The 22875-nt window shown below is 39.9% G+C and overlaps 1 protein-coding gene across 3 annotated transcripts in view; it reads right to left on the reverse strand.

Moving 5' to 3' along the window:
• COL14A1 (collagen type XIV alpha 1 chain) overlaps positions 1–22875 on the reverse strand; it is a 238160-nt gene that overhangs the window by 90066 nt on the left and 125219 nt on the right. For all 3 annotated transcript variants that reach the window (XM_047783350.1, XM_047783349.1, XM_047783351.1), the window contains exons 25-33: positions 21122–21178; positions 17514–17653; positions 15160–15283; positions 14807–14950; positions 12850–13014; positions 12082–12120; positions 11800–11938; positions 6921–7063; positions 4043–4152 (exon numbers count right to left, since the gene is read on the reverse strand). In XM_047783350.1, the coding sequence (XP_047639306.1) occupies positions 4043–4152; positions 6921–7063; positions 11800–11938; positions 12082–12120; positions 12850–13014; positions 14807–14950; positions 15160–15283; positions 17514–17653; positions 21122–21178 (1061 nt within the window). The remainder of the gene's footprint in view (positions 1–4042; positions 4153–6920; positions 7064–11799; positions 11939–12081; positions 12121–12849; positions 13015–14806; positions 14951–15159; positions 15284–17513; positions 17654–21121; positions 21179–22875) is intronic.

Here is a 22875-nt window from a genome sequence, read left to right on the forward strand (position 1 = left end):
GTAGGTTGCAGACATGGCTAGGATCTGACATTGCTGTGGCTGTGGCATAGGTTGGCAGCTACAGCTCTGATTGAATCCCTAGCCTGGGAACTTCCATAGGCTGCTCATGCGGCCCATTAAAACAAACAAACAAACAAACAAACAAACAAAAAACTAAGGTACCACCAGTGGTTGGAAAAATCACACTTTGATAATATTTATTTAATTTAAAATGAGGAGAGGAGATCTAGGATCTAAAAGAGAAGAAAGGATGCTTTCTGGTGACTCCAGGCCCAAAGGAATGAAAGCCCTTTGGTTTAATGTATGACCTAATTTCCTTCAAACTGTAATCTCTAGAATCTGGAGATCCATGATAATATATGCAGGAGTCTACATATTCTCTGTGAGGATTTGTAAAAAAATTTGTGTTGTCATGTGGATGACAGTCAACGGACCATATATGCTAGATGAACCTCATTGTAAGCTCTACCATGATATTTCAGGGCTTATGAATGCATTTCAATTTACAATGACGCTTGCCTCTTGCGTACTACTTGCTGTGGCAGTCTCCTTGTTTCGTGAGCTGAAAGAGTGGGAATTAATAGGCAAATAATGATTTCATATGAAGTGAAAGCCAGAAAATTTTACCAACAGCTGCATGGGAAAGGTATCATGGTAGTTCAAAGAGAGGAAGTATAGGGAATGTAAATCATGGTTATGAGAGAGTTACAACAGCTAGCACTGTATTTGCATGGTGAGCAGAGGTTGAATGTCAGTCTTCCATATTAAAATAGTGTTGCTTTTAATTTTATCAGTTTTATTAAACTTTATTTCATCGCTGCATAGGAAGTATAAAAGCATAAAAATTTAGATAGATATATATATATTTTTTTTTTTAAGGCCACATGTGCAGCATAGGGAAGTTCCCCGGCTAGGGGTCAAATTAGCTGGAGCTACAGCTGCCGGCCTAGCTGTGGCCACAGCAACACTGTATCCAAGCCACATCTGCAACCTACACTGCAGCTTGAGGCAACACCAGATCCTTAACCCACAGTGTCCTCATGGACACTGTGCCGGGTTCTTAACCTGCTGAGCCACAACAGTAACACCTAGATCATTTTTTTACTGAGTGTTTTATTTAAGTCACATCATGATTAAAATAATTTAAGTCAACAGTGGCGGCTCTTTAAAATTCTTTTTCCTACAAAAATGACTTAACCATTACCTAATAAGAGAAACAGTGCAAAGTAAATCCCCCAGATTACTTGCTTCACCTCTTTTATTATACGTTAGAAGGGTTTAATTTGAATGAGGTGTGTTTTTGAGCCTTGGAATACCTTTCGTTATTATAAATTTTAGACATTTTCATGTTGGATGCTAGACAACCTAATATATAATATCCATGCTTTACGAACTATTAACCTGTAGGGAGATTATGCATATGTTAAAAAAAAACAAAAAAACTTTTGCTTTGTAAAAGGAGAATTTGAGAAGTTTTTATAAACTATTGCGTTTCATTTATATAATTATTAACTTTTTGGAAGTGACCTTGGGGCCACACCGCATATCCAAAGTGTAAAAAGTAAAGTTAACTGAAAATCAATGAGAATCAAAGTGATTTTGGTTTTGGTTTTGTGGGGGGTTTTTTGTTGTTGTTTTGGTTTGGTTTGGTTTGGTTTGGTTTTTTTATGGCTGCAACTGTAGCATATGGAAGTTCCCAGGCCAGGAGTTGAATTTGAGCTACAGTTGCCGGCCTACACCACAGCCACAGCAACATGGGATTCCAAGCTGCATCTGCAACCTATATGCCACAGCTCTGCAGCAATGCTGAATCCTTAACCCACTGACCAAGGCCAGGGATCAAATCCACATCCCCACAGAGACAACGCTGGGTTCTTAACCCACTGAGCCACAACAGGAACTCCAAGTAAAGTATTTTTTTACTTATAAGTTTATAAACAAATCAAATTTGATCTCTGTAAGTTGAATTTGAATCAAGATTTTCCATTAACAGGTTTATTAATATAAAGTAGTTCGTTACCTGATAAGCCTGTACTTTTTTTTTTTTTTTTTTGACTCTTTGGCTTTGCTAACACTTAAAAATGGAAGGTTTTTCTTCACACAGCTTAAAAAAACTTGAAGGGTTATAAATCTGAAACCAATTTTAAATGAATCTTATTTATAGGTTTTTGAGCTCTTCTGTTAAGGTAAGTAAAGCTTAACATTTACCTAAGATTCACAAAGGAGTCTCTGGAATGAGAGTTACAAGTTCATGCCCATATCAAAGGCTAAGATGGCAATGTTCAAAAAAAAAAAAACAAACTAATAAAATCTCCCATGCTTTTCATTTCCCTTGTACTATTTCTTGACTACTTTGTAATTAACTCTGCCTAACCAAAAAAAGAAAAATGTCTAGAAGTTGGTAAATAAATGACAACAATTCCAAAGAAATACTAAAGAGACTATTTTGAACCATGACCTAATAAATCATTAGCAGCTCATGTGTTTTTAAGATGCCTTGTACTTCTGGTTGCATAGTCCTATTAAACCAAAAAAAAAAAATTATGCAAATTTTCCTATGCAAAAAAGGGTAATCATTTTGTTATGCAATTGTTCTTATGCAGTTATAGTATTAAAAACCCCAGAAAGCAGCAGCATGTGTAAATTTGATAGATCTGACTACACTCTATGTCAGGAGACAGAAGTCAAGGTGAAGACTGCTGTACAACATCCCTTCCCTTCCTCTGATGGGACAAGAACGGCCTGGACAAGAGGCAAGGCTTTTTACAGCACCATCCAGCAAATGCTCTGCTCTCCTGGCAGTCTTGGCATTGCATTCCTTAACAGCCCAGAGATCAATGGCATTATTTACCAAACACAGAAGAAAGAGTAAATTTTGGAAGTCTGTCTGTCTCCTCCAGGGATCACCAAAACGAAGTTTGTCAGAGATGTGAAATGTTAAGGACCAGAGTCCTATCACAAGGGCCAGGTGAAAATATGAACACCCAAAGGCAGGTTTTACAAAATTATTTCTCAGGGTAACTTATATGATGCCAAGGATGGGTAGTTTGTAATAATGCACATAAGTCTCAGGGCAATCCATTTTCATATTTAACAGGATTTGGCTGCTGGCACTTTATCTCTATTGGTGGCCAAGTAGTCCAGCAACCCTTCCTGTATCACATACAATGTAGTGAATTAACAACTATCCCCTTAATAATACAGGTCCCTCTTCTACATGGAACCTGGACTACTTCTACTGTAGGGAACCCAAATTTGCCACCCCAAAATGTCTCTTTGGTATGAAAATGATTTCAACCTGAAAACAATCAAGGTTCAAAAGATGCAAGAAGAAAGTTTGACCTTCCTTCTAACTGCCTAAAAGAATTGAGACAGAGGGCCCGTTCCTGGAACCAAGCTATCACCAGAAATAGCTACAAAGACTATGGGCTGGATATGGTGGGGGGAAACCTAGGCAGAGCCTTAAAGGGTCAAGTACATTCTGTGTCCCATGGTCTCTGCATGGCTCAGCAAATATTTATTTACCAAATAGTAGCTTTTCCATCTCCATGTGAATTGCCTTCCTCCCCTTTGAAGTCCCACACCACCACCCTCAACATCCACTTGTCTTTAGCTGAAGATGGTATTTAAGGTGAAAGTTTCAGTTACTTTGGTGAGTTACTCAGCGTTCTTGGGTCTCTCCTATGTACACATGTTATTAAACTTGGGCTTGAGTTTCTCCCATCAATCGGTCTCATATCAATTTCATTATTAGACCAGCCACAAGGCCCTTGACGGACAGAGGAAAATGTCTCCCTCCTGACACTACTAATGTCTCCAGGGATCCTTGATAAAATGTACATTTTAGGGTCCTGCCCCAGAACTATCAAATCAGAATCTCTGGACATTGTCATCAAGCCTGCAGGTAATTCTTATTCCAGTGGAAATATGACATCCAAAGCTCCACGGACTGTTTTGGTTTTGGTTTTGGTTTTACATCTCTCTGTTGCTTTTCCAACAGCAAATAGAATAGAATAAAGAATATATGTATACAAGGCCTTACCTTATGAAAGCTTCCATAGAAAATTTTCCTAATTTCAGGTCCTTCAAAAGTAACAGTTTGAAAATCCCCACTGTAGTCATAGTTGAAATATGTTAGGGTTTTCCCACCATCTAATCAAACAAAGGAAAATAAAAACGTTTTACAAAGTATGAAAATGGGTAATTTTTCTAAGCGTCAACGCAAGACTGAAAATGATGTAACTTTGTTGTGAGGCTCTTTTTAGGACAAAGTGATGAGTAGGTAAGGACGTGAGCTATAGCCCTCGGGTCACCCCAGGCTTTCAATTGGCCAGATTAACTGACCCAGCCCTGTAGAGATGATGCTGAGGCAAGGACCCCTACATATACTCCTCCTCTGTACTTCCTCCCTTGCCTAGACTCTCATTCCTGCCCCCTTTTGGGGGATGGTCATCTGAAGTTGGAAGCAGAGGCAGACGAAAAGGAAGAATGAAGTGAATTAAGAAATGAAGTTAATCTTAAGAAATAAAAAACAGACCCTTTGCCTTATTAACCACTGGAGCAACCAATTTTCCCAGGACATGTAATTTACATCACCCCAAATTAGCGATACTTCAACATGTCTTTTATTATGAACAAACAAATAAACGTACTTTTGAGAATTTATGTTACCAGGAATATTTAATCGCCAAAAAAAAAGGAATATTTTTGCACTAATTCATTCCTAGGTTACAATTTAATTTTTCATCCTGCTTTCAAAAGCAGCGAGGAAGTAGTAATCATTTCAAGAGATTTCTTTGTTTTCAGGTCCTGGATGTATATATAGAGTTAGCAATTTACACCTTATTAATCTAAAGCTTTCTCTTAGATTTAAAGAGAAAGATTTACATCTAAAGATTTCTCTTAGTTTCAATACCAGTGCAAAAGACTTTCACATCATTTAGCTATTGATTCATTTCCACGTACTGAAAAGTCCTTTAACAAACACTAGTTGGAAATAAGCTTAAAATACTTTCCTTATCCAAATGTTTGCATTAGTATCTAACAATAGCCACCAACTTTGGGTTCCCAGCTTGACAGGAATCCTAAACTAAAAATATATTCAGAAAACTCAGGAATGTTAACCAAAACCTTGCTTCTCTTAAGTGATTATCATTTGTGACATTCAAGAGCAAAGGTTAAGACACTTTCTTTATTGTTTCCTCCTCAACTTTCCAACCTCCAGACAACAGAAGGTCTCATTCTTCAGAACATGTCTCTCTTCTTTCCAGACTCACTGTCTAGATGCTCTCATCCAATATCAGGGCTTATGAATCACATACAAACAACATTTAAATTTATACTTCCATCCTAGAATTCTTTCCAAATATTCTGCTGCCACTTGATATTTCGGAGGGATATGAAAGAGGCATTGCAATATTGTGATTTCTAAGAAATACATATTTGTTATTCAAATGACCAAAACATTTCTCATACATACTTGGTCTTTGTTATGGGTCCTGGCTCACAGCTCCTAAAACCCTTGGAATTTCCTGTGGTAAGAGCCATAAATGTGCCTTTGTTATGTTAATAAGGTGGCTTTTGTAAAGCCCTGTGGGTAGCCTAAGGAAGAAGGCTGGTTGCCTAGAGAACCAATCATGTGATGAGAGGGTTAGAACTTTCAGGGTCCCTTCTCCAAGGCTAGGGAGGAGAGAGGAATTGGAGATAGAGTTCCATTGCCAATACGGCCAGTGACTTGGTCAGTCATTCCTATGCCATGAAGCCTTCATAAAAATCCAAAAGGACAGGGTTCAGAGGGCTCCTGGGGCCAGTGACTATATGTAGGTGCTGGGACAGTGGTGCACCTGCAGAGGGTATGGAAGCCCTGAGTCACTACCCCATGCCTGCTCTAGGCCTCTCTTCCTTCTGGCTGTCCCTGAGTTGTATCCTTTTATAATAACCTGGCAATCTAGAAAGCAAAATGCTTCTCTGAGGTCTGTGAGCCACTCCAGCAAATTTGGTGAACCAGAAGAGGAAATCTGTGGCAATCTCTGACGTTGGTCAGACATCCAGGTAATGAGTTCCCATATGGCACAACGGAATTGATAATGTCTCTGCAGCACATCGACACAGGTTTAATCCCTAGCACAGCACATGGAGTTAAAGGATCTGGCACTGCCACAGCTGGGGCATAGGTTGCAACTGCTGCTCAGATCTGATCCCTGGCCCTGACCTGGGAACTCCATATCCCTCAGGGCATCCAAAGGAAAAAAAAAAAAAAAGTCCAGGTTATATCCTGAGTCATCGGGGTTGTTAGAACCTCTAGCTTGTAGCCGCGGTAACAGGCTGAGCTTGCCACTGATGGCTGAAAAGGAGAAGGAGGGGGGCAGTCTTGTAGAAATGAACACTCAACCTGTAGAATCTGACACTACCTCTGGGCAAACAGTGTCAGATTTGAGTTGAATTCTTAGACACCCTGCTGGTGTCCAAGAATTACTTGGTGTTGTAAGGGCAGCTTGTCCTCCACCCTCTACCTCCAACATATATGTTGGAATCAGGCCCAGGAACCCAAAAGAGGTATCTTACACTTACTATATCCAAGCACAAGAAGTGACTTCTGATCCCATCCCTCCCACTGATCCCACCCCCATTAACCCTGCTCATTTCCCACAGGTTTCCCCATTTCAGGAATTTTCTCTCTCCATCGGGCTCACTACCAAATCCCGAGCCTGGTGCCAGCACATAGTAAGAACTCCAGGAATATTTGTTGAAAGAAAAGAGATAAACAAATGAATCAGCTACTACATAGTTCAATGTTAGTCTTCGTGAGTGGCTTAAAATAAGTGAGTTACTCCACCATACACACTAAACAGGCAAGATGGCACGTCACATACATTACTCATACATGTGTGTGCAAGTGTTTTACAAATACATATACTTACTATCTAAAATGACTCCAACCAATGGGTCCGAATTTTTATTTAAAATCTCCCAAAGAGCAAAGGGCTCCTCTGGAGTATCAGGAAGAACGCGGAAAAGAAAACTGATTGTGTAGTCAGAGGGCAATCCTTCTGGATGTAAATATCTGAAAATGGAAAGAAAAAGGTATATTTTATTGTATCCCTCTTCCAGAAGTTAGTTATATGATTATAAAACCAAACACACTTTCATTACCCAAGATGTGAAAAAGAAGAAAATAACAGATCACCATTAATCCCATTCAAAAGTGATCACTGTTTTGGTGCATTTCTCTCCGTTTTTTTTTTTTTTTTTTTTGTCTTTTCAGGGGTCCAATCGGAGCTGCAGCCGCTGGTCTACGCCACAGCCACAGCAATGCCAGATCTGAGCCTCTTCTGCAACCTACACCACAGCTCATGGCAACACCGGATCCTTAACCCACTGAGCGAGGCCAGAATGGAACCCACATTCTCGTGGATACTAGCTGGGTTTGTTAACCGCTAAGCCACGACGGGAACTCATCCTTCCCTCCAGTCTTTAAAGGATGTGAAACCATGTACCAGACCCTAAATCTTTGTGTTTTAAAGTAAAAAGCCTTTCCTTTAGCCTCCCAGGCCTCCCTTCAGTCTCAAAAATCTGACTCAAGAGTTGATGATTAGGAAATATTGTTACAGCTAAAAACTAATTAAAACAATCTCCATTATGTTATGTCCCGCCTTGACCCACTAACTTATTACTAATGTTTACTTTCTGGTTAGGTTATGTTGCACACTAAGTGTCTGGCTTTTCCCAAATAATCTCTTCCTTGCGTGGCTGCTTTCTTTTACTAATGGTGACTTTCCAGTTAAAGTTACATCGCACCTCGTGTTTTCTTTTGTAATTGAAACCCTCCTTAACGCCCCTTCCCTGTAAGCAATCTTCATTCCAGAGAGAAGGGCAAGGAATGATAACCTCGGGGACAACCAGAAACCATGACCAGACCCCCTGACGCCAGCCTGGACGACTCCGAAATGATCTACGGATGAAGAATAATACAGATACTTTAATCAATAATTCTGTCTTCTGAGCCAAACCTATAAAACCCCTTGCTGTCCCCTCTCAAGTCAGGACATAATTTTGAGGCACTAGCCTGCTGTGTCCTCCTTTGCCTGGCAGGGCAATAAAGCTGTTCTTTCTCTTTCGCAAAACTCTGTGTCTGAGATTTAATTGGTGCCAGTGTATAGAGGCCACATTTTCGGCTACAAATATAAGTTATTTGTCCAATTTACATAATTTTGCCTTTTTCTTTGCACTGTTTACCTCACATTCCATATTTCTTTAAATACTATTAAAAGCAGTATGTTTAATATCTTCCCAACCTTTTCTTGTCGGGCTATTCCATAATCTATCTGACGGATCACTTCTTATTAAACATGTAAGCAGTTTCACGTTTTAGTATCATAAATGGTTTCTATCTGCAGTTCTTTTATAAAACTTAAGCCATGGTCACTTCCTACCCCTTGTGTACGTAGTCGTGACAGGGTAGGATAGTTACACAGGTAGTTGTGGAAGTCCTGGTAGGGGACCATAGAGAGAGAGAGAAACCTAGGGAACTTTGGGAGACCACTCGAAGTTAATAATCGCTGGAGAAAGCCATCGGAACATCATGGAACGAAGCAGGCTTGCTGAACTATAAAACCATTAGCACAAAATATGCCTCAGGTCATTATATGGAAGATACAATGAGGCCCAACTTTCAAGTTCAGCAAGATCCTGATCCTTAGGACCAAGGACAGGAATTTAAGGGAAGGATGACCTTCCAAAGGAGGAGCCCCTCATTATATGGAAACCTGAGATGATTCAACATGTTTTAGCATCTGCTATCATCTTTCTGCTGATGTGACTAAGCACCAGGACGGTCCTGCTTTGACCTCATAGGGTCGATCGCTCTTACCTGACACAAGAGAGGAGCTAATGATGTAAGCCTGATGTCTATTTAAAGAATGAGGAAGAAGGGGGACTTTCTGACTCCCCACTTTCCTCAGTTACAGACACAGCCCATCTATTCCCCAGAGCAGAGCCTCCTTGCCTGCCCACCTGTATCCCTCACAAATGTCCTATCTTAATAAATCTATTTCTTGCCTATCAGTTTGTCTCTTGCTGAATTCCTTTTGTGCTGAGGAAGTTCCCAGGCCAGGGGTCTAATCAGAGCTGTTGCTGCCGGCTTATGCCAGAGCCACAGCAATGCGGGATCTGAGCCGAGGCTTCAACCTACACCACTAGCTCACGGCAGTGCTGGATCCTTAACTCACTGAGCCAGGCCAGAGATCGAACCCACAACCTCATGGTTCCTAGTCTGATTCGTTAACCACTGAGCCACGATGGGAACTCCCTGGAGTCACATTTTTAAAAAGTCATCCTGGGGAGTCCCTTGTGGGGCAACAGGTTAAGGATCTGGTGTTGTTACTGCAGTGGTTTGGGTCGCTGCTGTGGTGCAGGTTCAATCCCTGACCTGGGGGCCTTCCACATGCCATGGGTGTGGCGAAATTATTTAATTAAAAATCATTCTGACTACAACTTGGAGCACTGACTCTAAAAAGGCAAGGGTATGGAGTTCCCGTCGTGGCTCAGTGCTTAACGAACCTGACTAGTATCCATGAGGACACAGGTTCAATCCCTGGCCTCATTCAGTGGGTTAAGGATCTGGCGTTGCCGTGAGCTGTGGTGTAGGTAGCAGGTGCGGCTCGGATCCCACATTCCTGTGGCTCTAGGGTAGGCAACTGTAGCTTGGATTTGACACTTCCCTGGGAAATTCCATATGATGCAGGTGAGGCCCTAAAAAGACCAAAAAAAAAAAAAAAAAGGCAAGGGTAGCAGCAGGAAGACCAGTTAGGAGGCCGCTGCAATCATATAGGGAAGAGATGACGGTGATTCATATCAGGGTGATGACAGTGGAGGTGGTGAGAAGGTGAAGACAACGGGATTCCTTGCTAGATGGATGTGGGGATGACAGAAAGAGAGGAGATGAGCTTTTTTTTTTGCCTGAGAAACTCCTTAGACGTAGTTGTCACTGAGATGAAAAAGGTTGTAAGTGAAGCCGGTTGTGGAGGGATGCGGTATCGAACCTATGAACTATGAGATGCCCGGGAGACATCCAAGTAGAGGTGTTTAGTAAGCAATTGACTATGTAGGTCTCAATTTGGGGAAATTGATCTGGACTGCAACTACAAATTTAGGAGTCCTTGGCATACAGACGGGATTCAATACTACGATACTGAAAAGATCACTAGGCAGTAGGGCTAGACAGAGAAAAGAAGGACGTCTTAGGCACGTCCTGATCCCTCCAACATAAAAAGGTGGAGGAGAGAGTTGCCATTGTGGCGCAGTGGAAATGAATCTGACTAGGAACCAGGGGGTTTGGGGTTCAACCCCTGGCCTGGCTCAGTGGGTTAAGGATCCAGCGTTGCCATGAGTTGTGGTGTGGGCTGCAGACTTGGCTTGGATCCCACGTTGCTGTGGCTCTGGTGTAGGCCGGCAGCCACAGCTCCGATTAGACCCCTAGCCTGGGAATCTCCATATGTCACAGGTGCAGCCCTAAAAAGACAAAAAAAAAAAAAAAAAGATGGAGGAGAAAAGAGGAGCCAGCACTGAAACGGAAGAGCTGGTCATGTAGACAGAAACTTAAGACAGTGTGTGTCCCTAGAAGCCCAGCCAGGAGAGTAAATCCAGCAGGAGGACGTGATCAACTGTATCAAAACTGGTAACAGGCTGAGTGAGATAAGGGCTGGGAACCGAGGCGGAGGCAAGGGCCCTGCTGACTGGATGAACAATTTCAGTGGAAGAGTAGGAGGTTTTCCCTTTGGCAATTCTCATTTTTGGCTAGGCCTCCAGGAATGATTTTCAAATATCCCTTTTAATATTCATCACTAGGCAGCATGGAAAGAAAAAAAAAAAAAAGAAAGGTAACGTCAAGTGTGAGGTTTACCTAAAACCACATACAGTACCGTAATAGGCTTGAATTCAACAAACAGTATTTTGGAAGAAGGTGGAAAAGCAACTTGTTTATAAATTGCATAGATGAATTTAATACTCGAATATGATGCCCCCTACTTTTTCATGCGTATGTGCACACTACATCAAAATGTGGGCATGGAAAACCTTTCACATTAAAATGCTGAAGGTATTTTGAGAAATGTTGACTTGGCAGGTAAAGTAGCAGATGACATCTGAGAGATGACTTCCTTAAACCAGAACTTCTAACCTGCCATCTCAAGGACCTCTGGAGTTTGCAGAACTGCTGAAAATGGCCCCAGGAATCCCAAGGTGCTTCACAGTCTGTGGAATGACTTGATAATGCCATTTTTACATAAACTATAGGGGGTTGCTCTCATGATTTTCTCAAAGATAAAAACCACCTGAATTCATGGCCCTAGCATAAAATGGTTTCGGGAAGTGGGCTCTGGGCCTGATGGCCAGGTGCAAATCCCAGCATGGTCCTTAATAAATTAGGTGACGTCACTCAAGGCATTAAGCCTCTTTGTGCTTTAATTTCATTATGTGTAAAATTAAGATAATGAAGGACTCTACTTCACAGAGCTGTTGGGAGGGTTGAGTGAGTTACTATACATTTAACAACTGCCTGGTATATGGTAGTGCTATGTAAATATTAACCTGTCTTTATATTTTTCTCAAATCAACAGATATTAACGTTCAACTAGCATTTTGTGTGAGTCTAATGTTTTTAAATAAATCTAAACATCATCTGCTCTATTCATCATGGAAAACCTGCTGGGAATTATCACAGCATATTTCAAGTTGACACCATTTTCACACTAAGATGTCATAAACAATAATTGGCTTTAGTATCTTGCAATGAAAACATACTTGGTGGGCTGGGAAACCAGGGCATCTTTATGAAGGTGGTAACAAGGGTACACATTGAAGGTGCCAGGCTCCATCGAAACCCCTTCCACTGATGAAAAATCCTTTTCAACCAAACCAAACAATTCCATCATCTTAAACCCTAAAGAGAGAGAGAAAGAATTATAAACAGGCACTGTAGGATTTTAAATATCAAAGTTAGTTTATTAAGGATTAAAAAAATCTGGACCCCAAATGGGAGTTATTTAATATATTTGTATTTGGAAAATTTGTGATACTGCATACCTGCAAGATCAATGCCATCCTTATGCACCAGTGGGCAGGCTGGAAGACAAAACAAACAAGATAAAACCCTAATTCAGATATTTTCCAAACATATTCTTTCCTTGTTCTGAGGACAGGAAGCTGACATAATCTTTACGGAAGTCAGTTGTGGAGGAAATTCAAACCAGATGTGGCTATGGCTTTCTGTGAATTCCTGAAGATTGAAACACTGTCCCTTCTCCTCTCAAAACCCAAAGGGTCACAGCTCTTTCTCCTCTGCTGGGTCCACTAAAATCTATGGTGTTCACTTGAGTGCATGTGTTAGAAGAAGTCCCACTGCTGTAGTGTTACCCTAATGAGCAGCCTTAATACATTTTGGCAAACGGTCTGCTACAGCTAAGAGAGTTGCTTTTAAACACAGCAAACTGTTCCATCTGCAATGGATGGGCAATGGGGTCCTACTGCAGAGCACAGGGAACTGTGGTATGAGTGGGTCCCTTTGCTGTACGACAGAAATTGAAGAAACATTGTGAATCAACTACCCTTTTTAAAAAATACATAAACACAGACTCTCATCGTTTGAGGGAAAGTCTTTACCAGCCTAAAACCCTAAACCGTGAAAAGGTGAGGTTAATCTCCACATGCTCAAAACCACCCAACTCAATATCTGCCTGACAAACAGCTCTCCACGTCAAATTCTTTGTGCAGATCAGGATGGGGGCTCATCACTTAACCAGTATAAATATCTCAGCCTTTAAGCAATGTAAGGGCAAATTCCAAAGCACTAACTTGCTGACGCAGTTTCGCAGACAAAAGTAATCAACTCATCTTCAATTTTCTTAAAGGCGTCGAAGTCATCCACAAAGAAGACATGCCGGGCACTGGGCTTACTGCCAATGCTAACGAGCTCCGAGTAATCAGCATCGGCCACGCCGACTGCAAAAATGCTGTAGCCTGTGGTGGAAGGGGAACAGATTTCGGATGACTTCAAATTGCACCAAAAACAAATGATGCAACATAAGACACGTCCAAATGTTTAAAATATGTTTATTTAGGAGGGCCAGTGGGGGTGGATAATTCATTCTTTCACAGTTCTTCAGAATTCTGCATGCACATAATTCACCATTGGGTAGTTATCCCCTAAAGAAATGTTCCATTTTAAGGACGCTCAAGAGAGCCAGTGCTTGAGACAAAATAGTTACCATTTGAGTCCTATTTTTATGTTTGCATTTTTTAAAGAATTATTTTAGTATTTATAGGATAAAGCGGAGTTGAAACAGAGAAACTTTAGCTCATTTCTTTTTTCAGAAGTAGAAGCTGAGACATTAATAGGCTTAGAAGCTTGAGATAGGACATAGTTCAATGCTCTGTAAATAAATATTAAACGAGTCTTTGCCACACAGATCTTATACAATGTAAACTTCACCTTTTTTTTTTTTTTGCTTTTGAGGGCTGCACTATATACGGAGGTTCCCAGGCTAGGGATCCAATTGGAGATACAGCTGGTGGCCTATGCCACAGACATAGCAACTCAGGATCAGAGCCATGTCTGCGACCTATACCACAGCTCACGGCAACACCAGATCCTTAACCCACTGATCGAGGCCAGGGATCAAACCTGTGTCCTCAGGGTTGCTAGTCAGATTCATAAACCCCTGAGCCACGACAGGAACTCCAAACTTCACATTTTGCATTCTCCATTTGATAGGTGAGAAGGCTGAAGCTGAAGAGTTGCTGTGATCAGGTCCCCTCCCCTCCCTTAACCCGGTCCTTTTCATAGTATTGCACTTAACTGATGGAGTTTCTTATAGAGGGCATCCTGTATATAACAAAAGCATTAGGGAAAATACAGCAAAATAATAGATTTGTAACCTGGAAAGTATTTTTAAAATCACATCATCCAGTTAATATTAAGAAAGATCCATATTAAGTGAAGTAAGCCAGACAGAGAAAGGTGAATATCACATGATATCAGTTATATATGGAATCTAATACAAATTATAAAAAAAGAACTTATTTATTTATAAAACAGAAACAAACTCAGAGGTTTCAAAATTAAATTTAGGATTTCCAAAGGGGAAATCATGTTGGGGAGGGTATAAATTGGGAGGATGGAATTAACATGAACACACCACTGTATATAAAATAGAGTAACTAACAAGGACCTTCTGTATAGTGCAGGGAAGTTTACTCAATGTTCTGTAACAACCTATGGGGGTGGCGGGAGAATGGATGTATGTGTATTTGTAACTGATCTGCCTTGCTGTAAACATGATGCTAATATTACATTGAAAATTAACTATACTCCAATAAAATTTTAAAATGAAGGAAGGAAGGAAGGAAGGAAGGAAGGAAGGAAGGAAGGAAGGAAGGAAGGAAGGAAGAAGAAAGAAAGAAAGAAAGAAAGAAAGAAAGAAAGAAAGAAAGAAAGAAAGAAAGAAAGAAAGAAAGAAAGATTGATTTAGAAGAGTTCCCTGGTGGCTCAGTAGGTTAAGGATCCTGCTTCAGTGGCATTGTCACTGCAGCTACTCAGGTCTCTGCTATGGTGTGGGTTCCATCCCCCTACCCGGGAACTTCTGCATGCCGCAGATGTGGCCAAAAAGAAAAGAAAGATTTTGAAGTATTGAAGTCATGCTAATGTATTTGGTATTTAGAAAACAACCATGCAAAGAGTACTACTGGTAGCTACTATCTATATTTAGACAACAACAATGCTTATTGTTTCGCTTATCTATGTAAAACATACCATCTAATTGCATCTCCTTGGAGATTTTGTTCACATCATCTTGTGATCTGCCATCAGTTATAACCACAATGACCTTTGGGATGCCTCTTCTGATCCCTGACTCTGCAGTGAACAAGTTATCTCGGACATGCTTAATTGCTTTTCCTGAAACAAAGGAAGGCAACAGTTCAGTTTCATTCCCTTCCATTTTTGCATTGCTAGAGATGAGAGGGCAGGAACAAAGTTCTTATATCAATGAAAAATCTTTTTCTTTTTTTTTAAAATCTGTATTACTATACTTCAAAAAGAAGTCATTTCGATAATTAGTAATAATTAATTACTTTGGGTCTTAGCTGGGTCTTTTTTGGTCTCACCTGTTTTTGTATTTCCTCCTTTGTATGAGATATGTTTAATTGCATCAAGAAGAGTCTCTTTGGTTTTGTAAGTGTTCAGTTTAAATTCTGTCCTGGGGTCATCAGTGAACTGAACCATTGCAACCTGGAAAGAGAAGATGTGTTTGTTTTTACATATATGTAGACGTCTCCTAGGCCAGACAGTATACACTACAGCATGATTACAACCATAGTTGTTTTTGGTTTTGTTTTTGTTTGCTTTTTTAGGGCTGCTCCTGCAGCATATGGAGGTTCCCAGGTTAGGGGTCCGATCAGAGCTACAGCTGCCGGCCTGCACCACAGCCACAGCAACACAGGATCCGAGCTGTGTCTGCGACCTACACCACAGCTCAGGACAACACTGGATCCTTAACCCACTGAGTGAGGCCAGGGATCGAACCTGAAACCTCATGGTTCCTAGTCGGATTTGTTTCTGCTGTGCCACAATGGGAAGCTCCATACAACCATAGTTTTAACTTCTTTCTTAACGCTGCCCACAATTTCCTTGGTTTAAAATTTCAGACAAGTTACCTACCAAATCTGACAACACATTCACTAGCATTTTTTCTCTACGTACTTTTCAGCAAGTTGTTTATTTTAAAAGTCTCTCCCTAAAGCATGATGGCTTTGTGCCATCTCATTTGACAGATGGAAAAATGGCAGCCTAGGCCTTCTACCTTGACAAAGTTCACAGAATCAAAGTTGGATTCTTTACAGGGATTTCTTTATGAAGAAAACCTGTGAAGTAATGACGACTATTCTACCACTTTACAGATCAGGAAACTGAGGCACACAAAGTCAAGGAACAAGTAAGATTAGTAGAACAGTCACTGGCAGAACCAACAGTTGAGGCCAGGTAATTCTGCTTCAAGATCTGTGTTCTTAATCATTACAATATAAATCATCCTGATTTCACTTCCTATAATTTGCTTCTATTCCTGTGCAACTTTGGGGACATTTCAAATTTATTGGCTTCATTTGTTTTTCAGAAGGATGATGAAGGGAGGAAACACAGTCTTCATAGTGCTTTCTTGGGTTTTGTGAGCCTTCAACTGCTACCAGTTAGTTTGTCAAAGTCTATTGGAAAATGTCATTATCCCTAGGATTCTTTCTCTGATTTCTCTATTCAAAACAAATTTCTCCTCCCTGAAATGCCTGAGCATGTTCCTCTCTTATAATTCACCTGACACCCAAATTTTCTCAGACATTCTTATAAAATATATTCCCAATCTGTTCATTTCAGGCGTCTATCATCTTGGCACTGGACCATGAGAGCAGCATCTTAACAGGTCTCTCTCCATCCACTCTCACCTCTGCTAGGGTTCACACTCCACAAAACAATCAGAATGATCTTTTTAAAAAGCAGATCAGATCTTCTCTCCTTAAAACTTCTCAGTGGCTTCCCATTGCATCTAGGATGATACCCAATTCCTTCAATGGCTCAAGATGATCTGAGACTTGAGTCTTGAATAAAAGTCAAGATGATCTGGCTTTACCTTCATCTTCTACCTTATCTCTTCCCCCATCTCCCTTGCCTCACATGCTTATCCACTATATTCCAGCCAGAAGTTTTAGCACCTGAAGCCTCAGAACTCATTCTCATCTTAGGCGCTTTGTACTTCCTATTTTCCCTGTCCAGAAATTCTACTCTCACACGTCAGTTGAGAAGCTACCTCTTCAAAGAAGCCTTTGTTGACCATGCTATTTAAAATAACCTCCAGTAAATTTAAACCTCAGTTCAAAAGCTCACATCCCTATTTTATAAATTTATTTGTCAATTTATATCTACTTTTCACCCTCCTCCTCTCCCTACCTTTAAGAATATGAACACCGTGAAATTAGGGCCATTGTCTATCATGCCCATTATGTCAGTTCTGTACCTAACCAAATTACGTCCTCAGCAAATGTTTGTTGAATGAATAAATTTGTGGGTTTTGTTCCACTTGTTCTATTGTAATCTGTGACCATGAACTCTTTCAAGATTTTAATGTCCTTGAGGGCAAGGAGAATACGGGATGGTCCTTAAAAGAGATACTCTATCCAAGCATATAGAAGAAACATCTGCTGAAATGGCCATTCTAACCTTTCTTAGTTTGCTGAACTCAATAACTTTTAAGGATTAGCAAGACAAAAGGGGGGGCGGGAATTAACAACTTCTCTAGCTCTATCAGATACCAGTAACTGCTTCCAAACCCAAGTTTGTCTATTCTCTCATTTAGGTTTGGATCCAATCAGTATAGTTCTCTACCCATAATCCCTGACAACTAGCCATCATAATAGCTTGGAATAATTTTTTAATACACAGAATGAATTAATGATTGATCTGTTCTCCTTACTTGAGTTCCATCTGCACCGATCTTGTCCAAAGCTCCAACAGTGCTATAGAGGAAGTTAGTTATCTTATTGAAATTTTCATCTCCAATACTCCAGGATCCATCCACCATAAACACCAGATCTGCTTTGGCAGCTTTACATACTGGAGACCAAAGGAGAATTTTGAGTCAGAAAAAAAGGGAAAAACAGAGTAGTTATTAAATGACCAAAGCAGAAAATAGTTTCCCTCTAGAGCTCTTTCCTAAAGGAAAAGTATAAATCATATTCCAAATTCCTGTTCATGATACTTTCTGACCATCATTTCTCTCCCATACGCCAGTTTCCTAGTCATGACTAAGAAGCTTCTATCAAACATGTGGAATTAAAGAGAAAAATATCCACTATCTCAGCCCCAAAGAATAGAAATGAGGGAAGGGGAAAATGTGGAACTAAAGTGATTTAGAGACAGCAGCGTCAGCAAACACTCCAGTGCCTACTGATGAGAAGGTAATCTAAACTACTGCTCTGTGGACCCTGCCCTCTGCTTCTTGAGTTAATAACGTGAGAGACTCCGCTTCCAGGGGGAAGGCATGCCACACAGTTGAAAGCAGATTAAGCTGAAACTTGAAGTGCATTTGGACTGAGGCCATGAGCTACTCTTATTTCCAGCCTTGCTCACAAATTCTATGACTGTCTGCCACCCACTGATACATACGTGTCAAAAAGCAAACACTAATGCTAGCTCAGGAACACTCTGTTATCAGTAGGTAATACTAAATCCACACTAACAAGCAAAAAAAACCCACATTAACAAAAACCTATTCCACTGAAAGCATTTTTTAACAGTCCTGTATCACGTGCCATTTCCGGTTATCTATGCCCCACTTCCCCCTTTTTAGTGTAGATCACAGTAGCGGACTCTGTTTTACGACGAAACAAACAATTAAGTCCTTAATAATCTGAATTTTTTTGTAGGTCATTTGCACACAAATAGTCTGTGTGGTAATGTACCTTTCTTCTTTCTTTAGGAAAAAAACTGACTTGATTTTTAGTTTATTAAGTGCAACTTTCTTCCCTTAAAGCTATTTACAATGTAAAATAAACCATCTCCAAGTGAGTTGGTACTCCAGGGACAATAAGGAAGCTGTGAGGTTGTCCTCAAGAGTCCCATGACTTATAACATTTTGCAGAGATCACAAGATCCGTCATTACGAGCTTATATATATAAAACTTTGCTGTTTCCAAGGACAGTTAAAATCTAGGCTAGGTTTTATCTTCAAAATGAGAGGAAAATCTACTTGGAACTCTACCCCAAATGAAAAATTCACTTAATACAACAAAGAAAAAAAAAAGAAAAGAAATCAAAATGCATGAAGGAATTACTTCTGGCATATGAAATTGTGTTTTTAATTTTCTTCTCTGTACTCTTTCCTATTTCTTCATGTTTGCTAAATATTCAGTATCACTTTAATAATAAAAATTTGTAGGCTTTTTCATTAAATACACTCAGGACAAATAAAACCTAAAATGAATAAGGCATTCAAGTTGAAAAGCCCCACTGCCTAAAACCATTGTGATGAAAACGACAGGACCAATGCTTCCACAATGTCAATCCTCACTCTCATAGACTCGTCCACATGGCACGTCTCCCATGACCATTCATGAATGCAGACTGAATGATACTCATGCTCCACTATAAATAAAAATACTCTGACCTCAGTGAGTTCTATAAAGTTGGTGTCAGAAATGTCTAGTAAACTCATCAAGTAGGATTCTGTTTTAGTTCCAATAGTGAAAATCGTCATGAACTTCTCATTACCTCTTTGTTTCCTTGACCCCTACCCTCTCCAGCATCTGATCCTTCTGACTAAGCTTCTGTCCGTTCTAGGATATCTGGTCCTGGCCACAATGTCCATGAGACATTTGGTTCATACCAAAAAATTCTTGAAATTTGGTCCTATCCAAATGTCTATGAGCATATTTGATTTTAGGCTGGACCAAATATCAAGACTCTTTTGACAAGGACTAGATGTCTTATGGACATTTTAGACGGGGCCAAATGATCCCCAAAATATCAAGGATCTTTTGGTATGGACCAAACCCTGCTGTAAGGTGGGAATAACTTATTTTTCATTATATCTGATATATAACTGGTACCTGCTGGCCTACACCACAGCTACCAGCAACGTGGGATCTGAGCCATGTCTGTGACCTACACACTAGCTCACGGCAATGTCAGATCCTTAACCCACTGAGCAAGGCCAGGGATCGAACCCGCATCCTCATGGATGCTAGTCAGATTCGTTTCCTCTGAGCCACGATGGAAACTCCAATATAACTGGTACATTAAAATGCATGGAAGTCTTCCCAAACCACCTTCCAACTATGTGCTCTACCTTTATCCTTTCTTGCCCCAATCCCTCCTCCCCATTTCATCAAGGTTATCTTTCTCAAACATGGATTTCTGCAGGTTACCCTCCCTTCATAAAACTCTTCATGGTTCACCATGTCCTATAGGATAAAGCCTCCTTCTTCAGGCACACAAACCACTTCATAACTCAACTTGCACCTTTTCACTTGTGGTTCCCCAAACTCATTATGCACTTAGATCACGCCATGACCTTGGGTGTTCATCTCTCCATTATTTATCTGTGAAATTCATTCTTCAAAATGTAAATCAAATTTCTCCTCCTTCTTTACAGGTAATTAACCTGCAGCAGCATTAATTATTCTCATTTTGGGGCTACCATAGCATAAGTCCCATTTTCTAACTCACATCCTTTGCTGGTAATTATCTAGGCAAGCATTTATTTCTCTTGCAAGCCTGAAATTAAGCAGAGAGCAGCAACCATAGATTGTTATTGTATTCCAAGCATAACAGTTTTGGGGATGAAGAGGAGGGTTAATAAATGTTCCTTAACAGAATAAAAACATTAAAAATCGCTACTGTGTTTGGAAGTTTTTTTTTAGAAAATTCCTTAATGGCTCAGGTGAGAGGTGATGAGAAACTCTTACGATGAAGTAGAAAAAAAAAACTGGAAGAGGTATTTTCACAGGTAAGCTGGAAAACTGTTACTCTCATCCACTGAACTATAAACTACATTCTCACTCACAAACCACATAACTTATGGTTCCTTGGTAAACATGTCCTACTCTGCTATTTTTAACGAAATGAATGTGAAGAAATCCTCAGAAAATCTATGCTGAGTATACAGGATCTATGAGATAGATTTTCACTGAATATATTTGACATATAACACTGCATAGATTTTAAACATATAGCATATTACTTTGATGCACTGATATACTGTAACATGGTTGAATATTTAGCCCCTAGATATGGTGTTAGATATCACTGCATCACTCACTAAATATGATGTAGTGATACTTAGCACCTCTATCCCATTATATAATTATAGCACAATATTGTTACCTAGATTCATTATAGTACACATTAGATCTCTATCTCTTATTTCTCACTCATTATAAGTTTATACCTCACAAGGGTTTAACAAGCATGTGTATTAAGGAGAAAAATATCTTTTATTAATACCTTGGTTTTTAAGTGGACAAACAAAACCAACAGAAATACAAAACCTGAACTCACATCATGATTATATTATTCTTTTACCTTCTTTCGCTGGTGGAATCGTTGGAGGAAAGGTAGGTGGTGGAGTAGGAAGTGATTCTATAAAGGGGAGGGAGAAATAACATCCATTAGCCATCTCATCTGTGGCAAAGAGAATGGGGTCATGGAGTCACAATTCTTCAGGGGAATCAATGATTTTGACAGTTGTCTCTGCGAGAATTTAGTGAACTTAGTACCTACTGTAAATCAACCACGCCTGCGAAAAATCAGTTCCTACCATCCCCTTCAACCTCCGCCTGAAGGCTTGAAATGCCATTTTGCCACAATTCCGTTTACCCAGCGGGAGTCAATGTAATTAAAGCATCAACTGCAAGGTGCTTCTAACGCTGATTTAAGGTAGGAACGCTGCCAACCTATTTCAGATTAGTCCCTGGCTGCTTTCACACATATATTAAACTTTATTTCCATCCTGCCTAAGGACTGACCATCAGTCCATGTTCAATAGGACTTTCCCCCTTTTCACCCTGCATCCCCGGGACTGGTCCTCAGGAATCTGATTCACTCTCTATTCTGTTCAGGCTGGGTCTGGAAAACTTTCAGTTCTGAGAACCAAATGGAAGGACAGTGAGAAGCTACAGATGTCCAGATCTGTTCAACCTACATGACACGGGCTGAGAAGTCTGTATAATATGTGGAGGTGTGGTTGGGTCAAGGGTCATGGGTAGAGTTACATTAGAGCAGTGACTTCCACGCCAATTTGGGTGGCAAGGCACTAGGAAGTGATGGCATCATTGGGTAAACATCTGAATGTTATTTTTTCACATATGTTTTTTTCATTCTATTTGGTGCTAAAGATGTATGAAAAATTGAGAAAAGTCTTTTTATTATCTCAGTTTAATATGAGAGAAAACCCTCAACTAATCATAGCCATTCACACAGAAGGAGACAGTAGGCACGAAATAGCTGGAAGGATTTGAGCTCAGACAGAATGTTTGCTGGGAATGTGGTAAAGGGAAGTTTTTCACTGGCAGGAAGATTGGAAGAGATGAATTTTAAGGTCTCTTCCAATTCTAAGAGCCAATAAAAGAACATTATTTGAGTAAAGTAATTCAACATTTAAAGGAATGAGGTAACTGTATATTACTAATATGGAAAAATTTTGAGATTAATCAGCATGTGAAATAAATTCCATTATATTATATATATATATAAAAGAAAACCAGGTATAATTTCTTGAAGGAGACCAAGCTGATATAAATGAGTATTTCTGGGAAGGAAAAATGAGGGAAGAGGGAACACGACAATGCACTTTCTACCCATGGCTGCATTATTATAAATTTTAAATGACATAACATTTTTGTTCCAACATGTGCCTTATAGCAAATATATTTTTGTTCACGTATGTATTTACACTACAGACAGAAATTTAACAGGTGTTAACACTTTTAAAATAGACAAAAATCACTAGTTAACATTTTCACTTTTATCTTTTACAGGTAATTTTTTGAAACAAATTTTTCAAAAGTAAAAACTTTGAGAAATTTTAATATTAAAACTAGGATTGCAAAACTTTTTTGAAAGCACTCTAAACATGCTTCTAAAGCCAGATTTATTTTTCCTAAAGTCTGTGGAAATAGTGGGTCATCTTTATAATTATGCATTTTCTTTTATCTTTTCTTTTTTTCTTTTTAGGGCCCCACCTGCAGCATATGGACATTCCCAGGCTAGGGGTCGAATTGGAGCTGCAGCTTCTGGCCTACACCACAGCCACGGCAATGCGGGGTCTGAGCCACATT

The sequence above is a fragment of the Phacochoerus africanus genome, chromosome 6 (assembly GCF_016906955.1).
Source record: "Phacochoerus africanus isolate WHEZ1 chromosome 6, ROS_Pafr_v1, whole genome shotgun sequence".
Taxonomy (NCBI): Eukaryota; Metazoa; Chordata; class Mammalia; order Artiodactyla; family Suidae; genus Phacochoerus; species Phacochoerus africanus.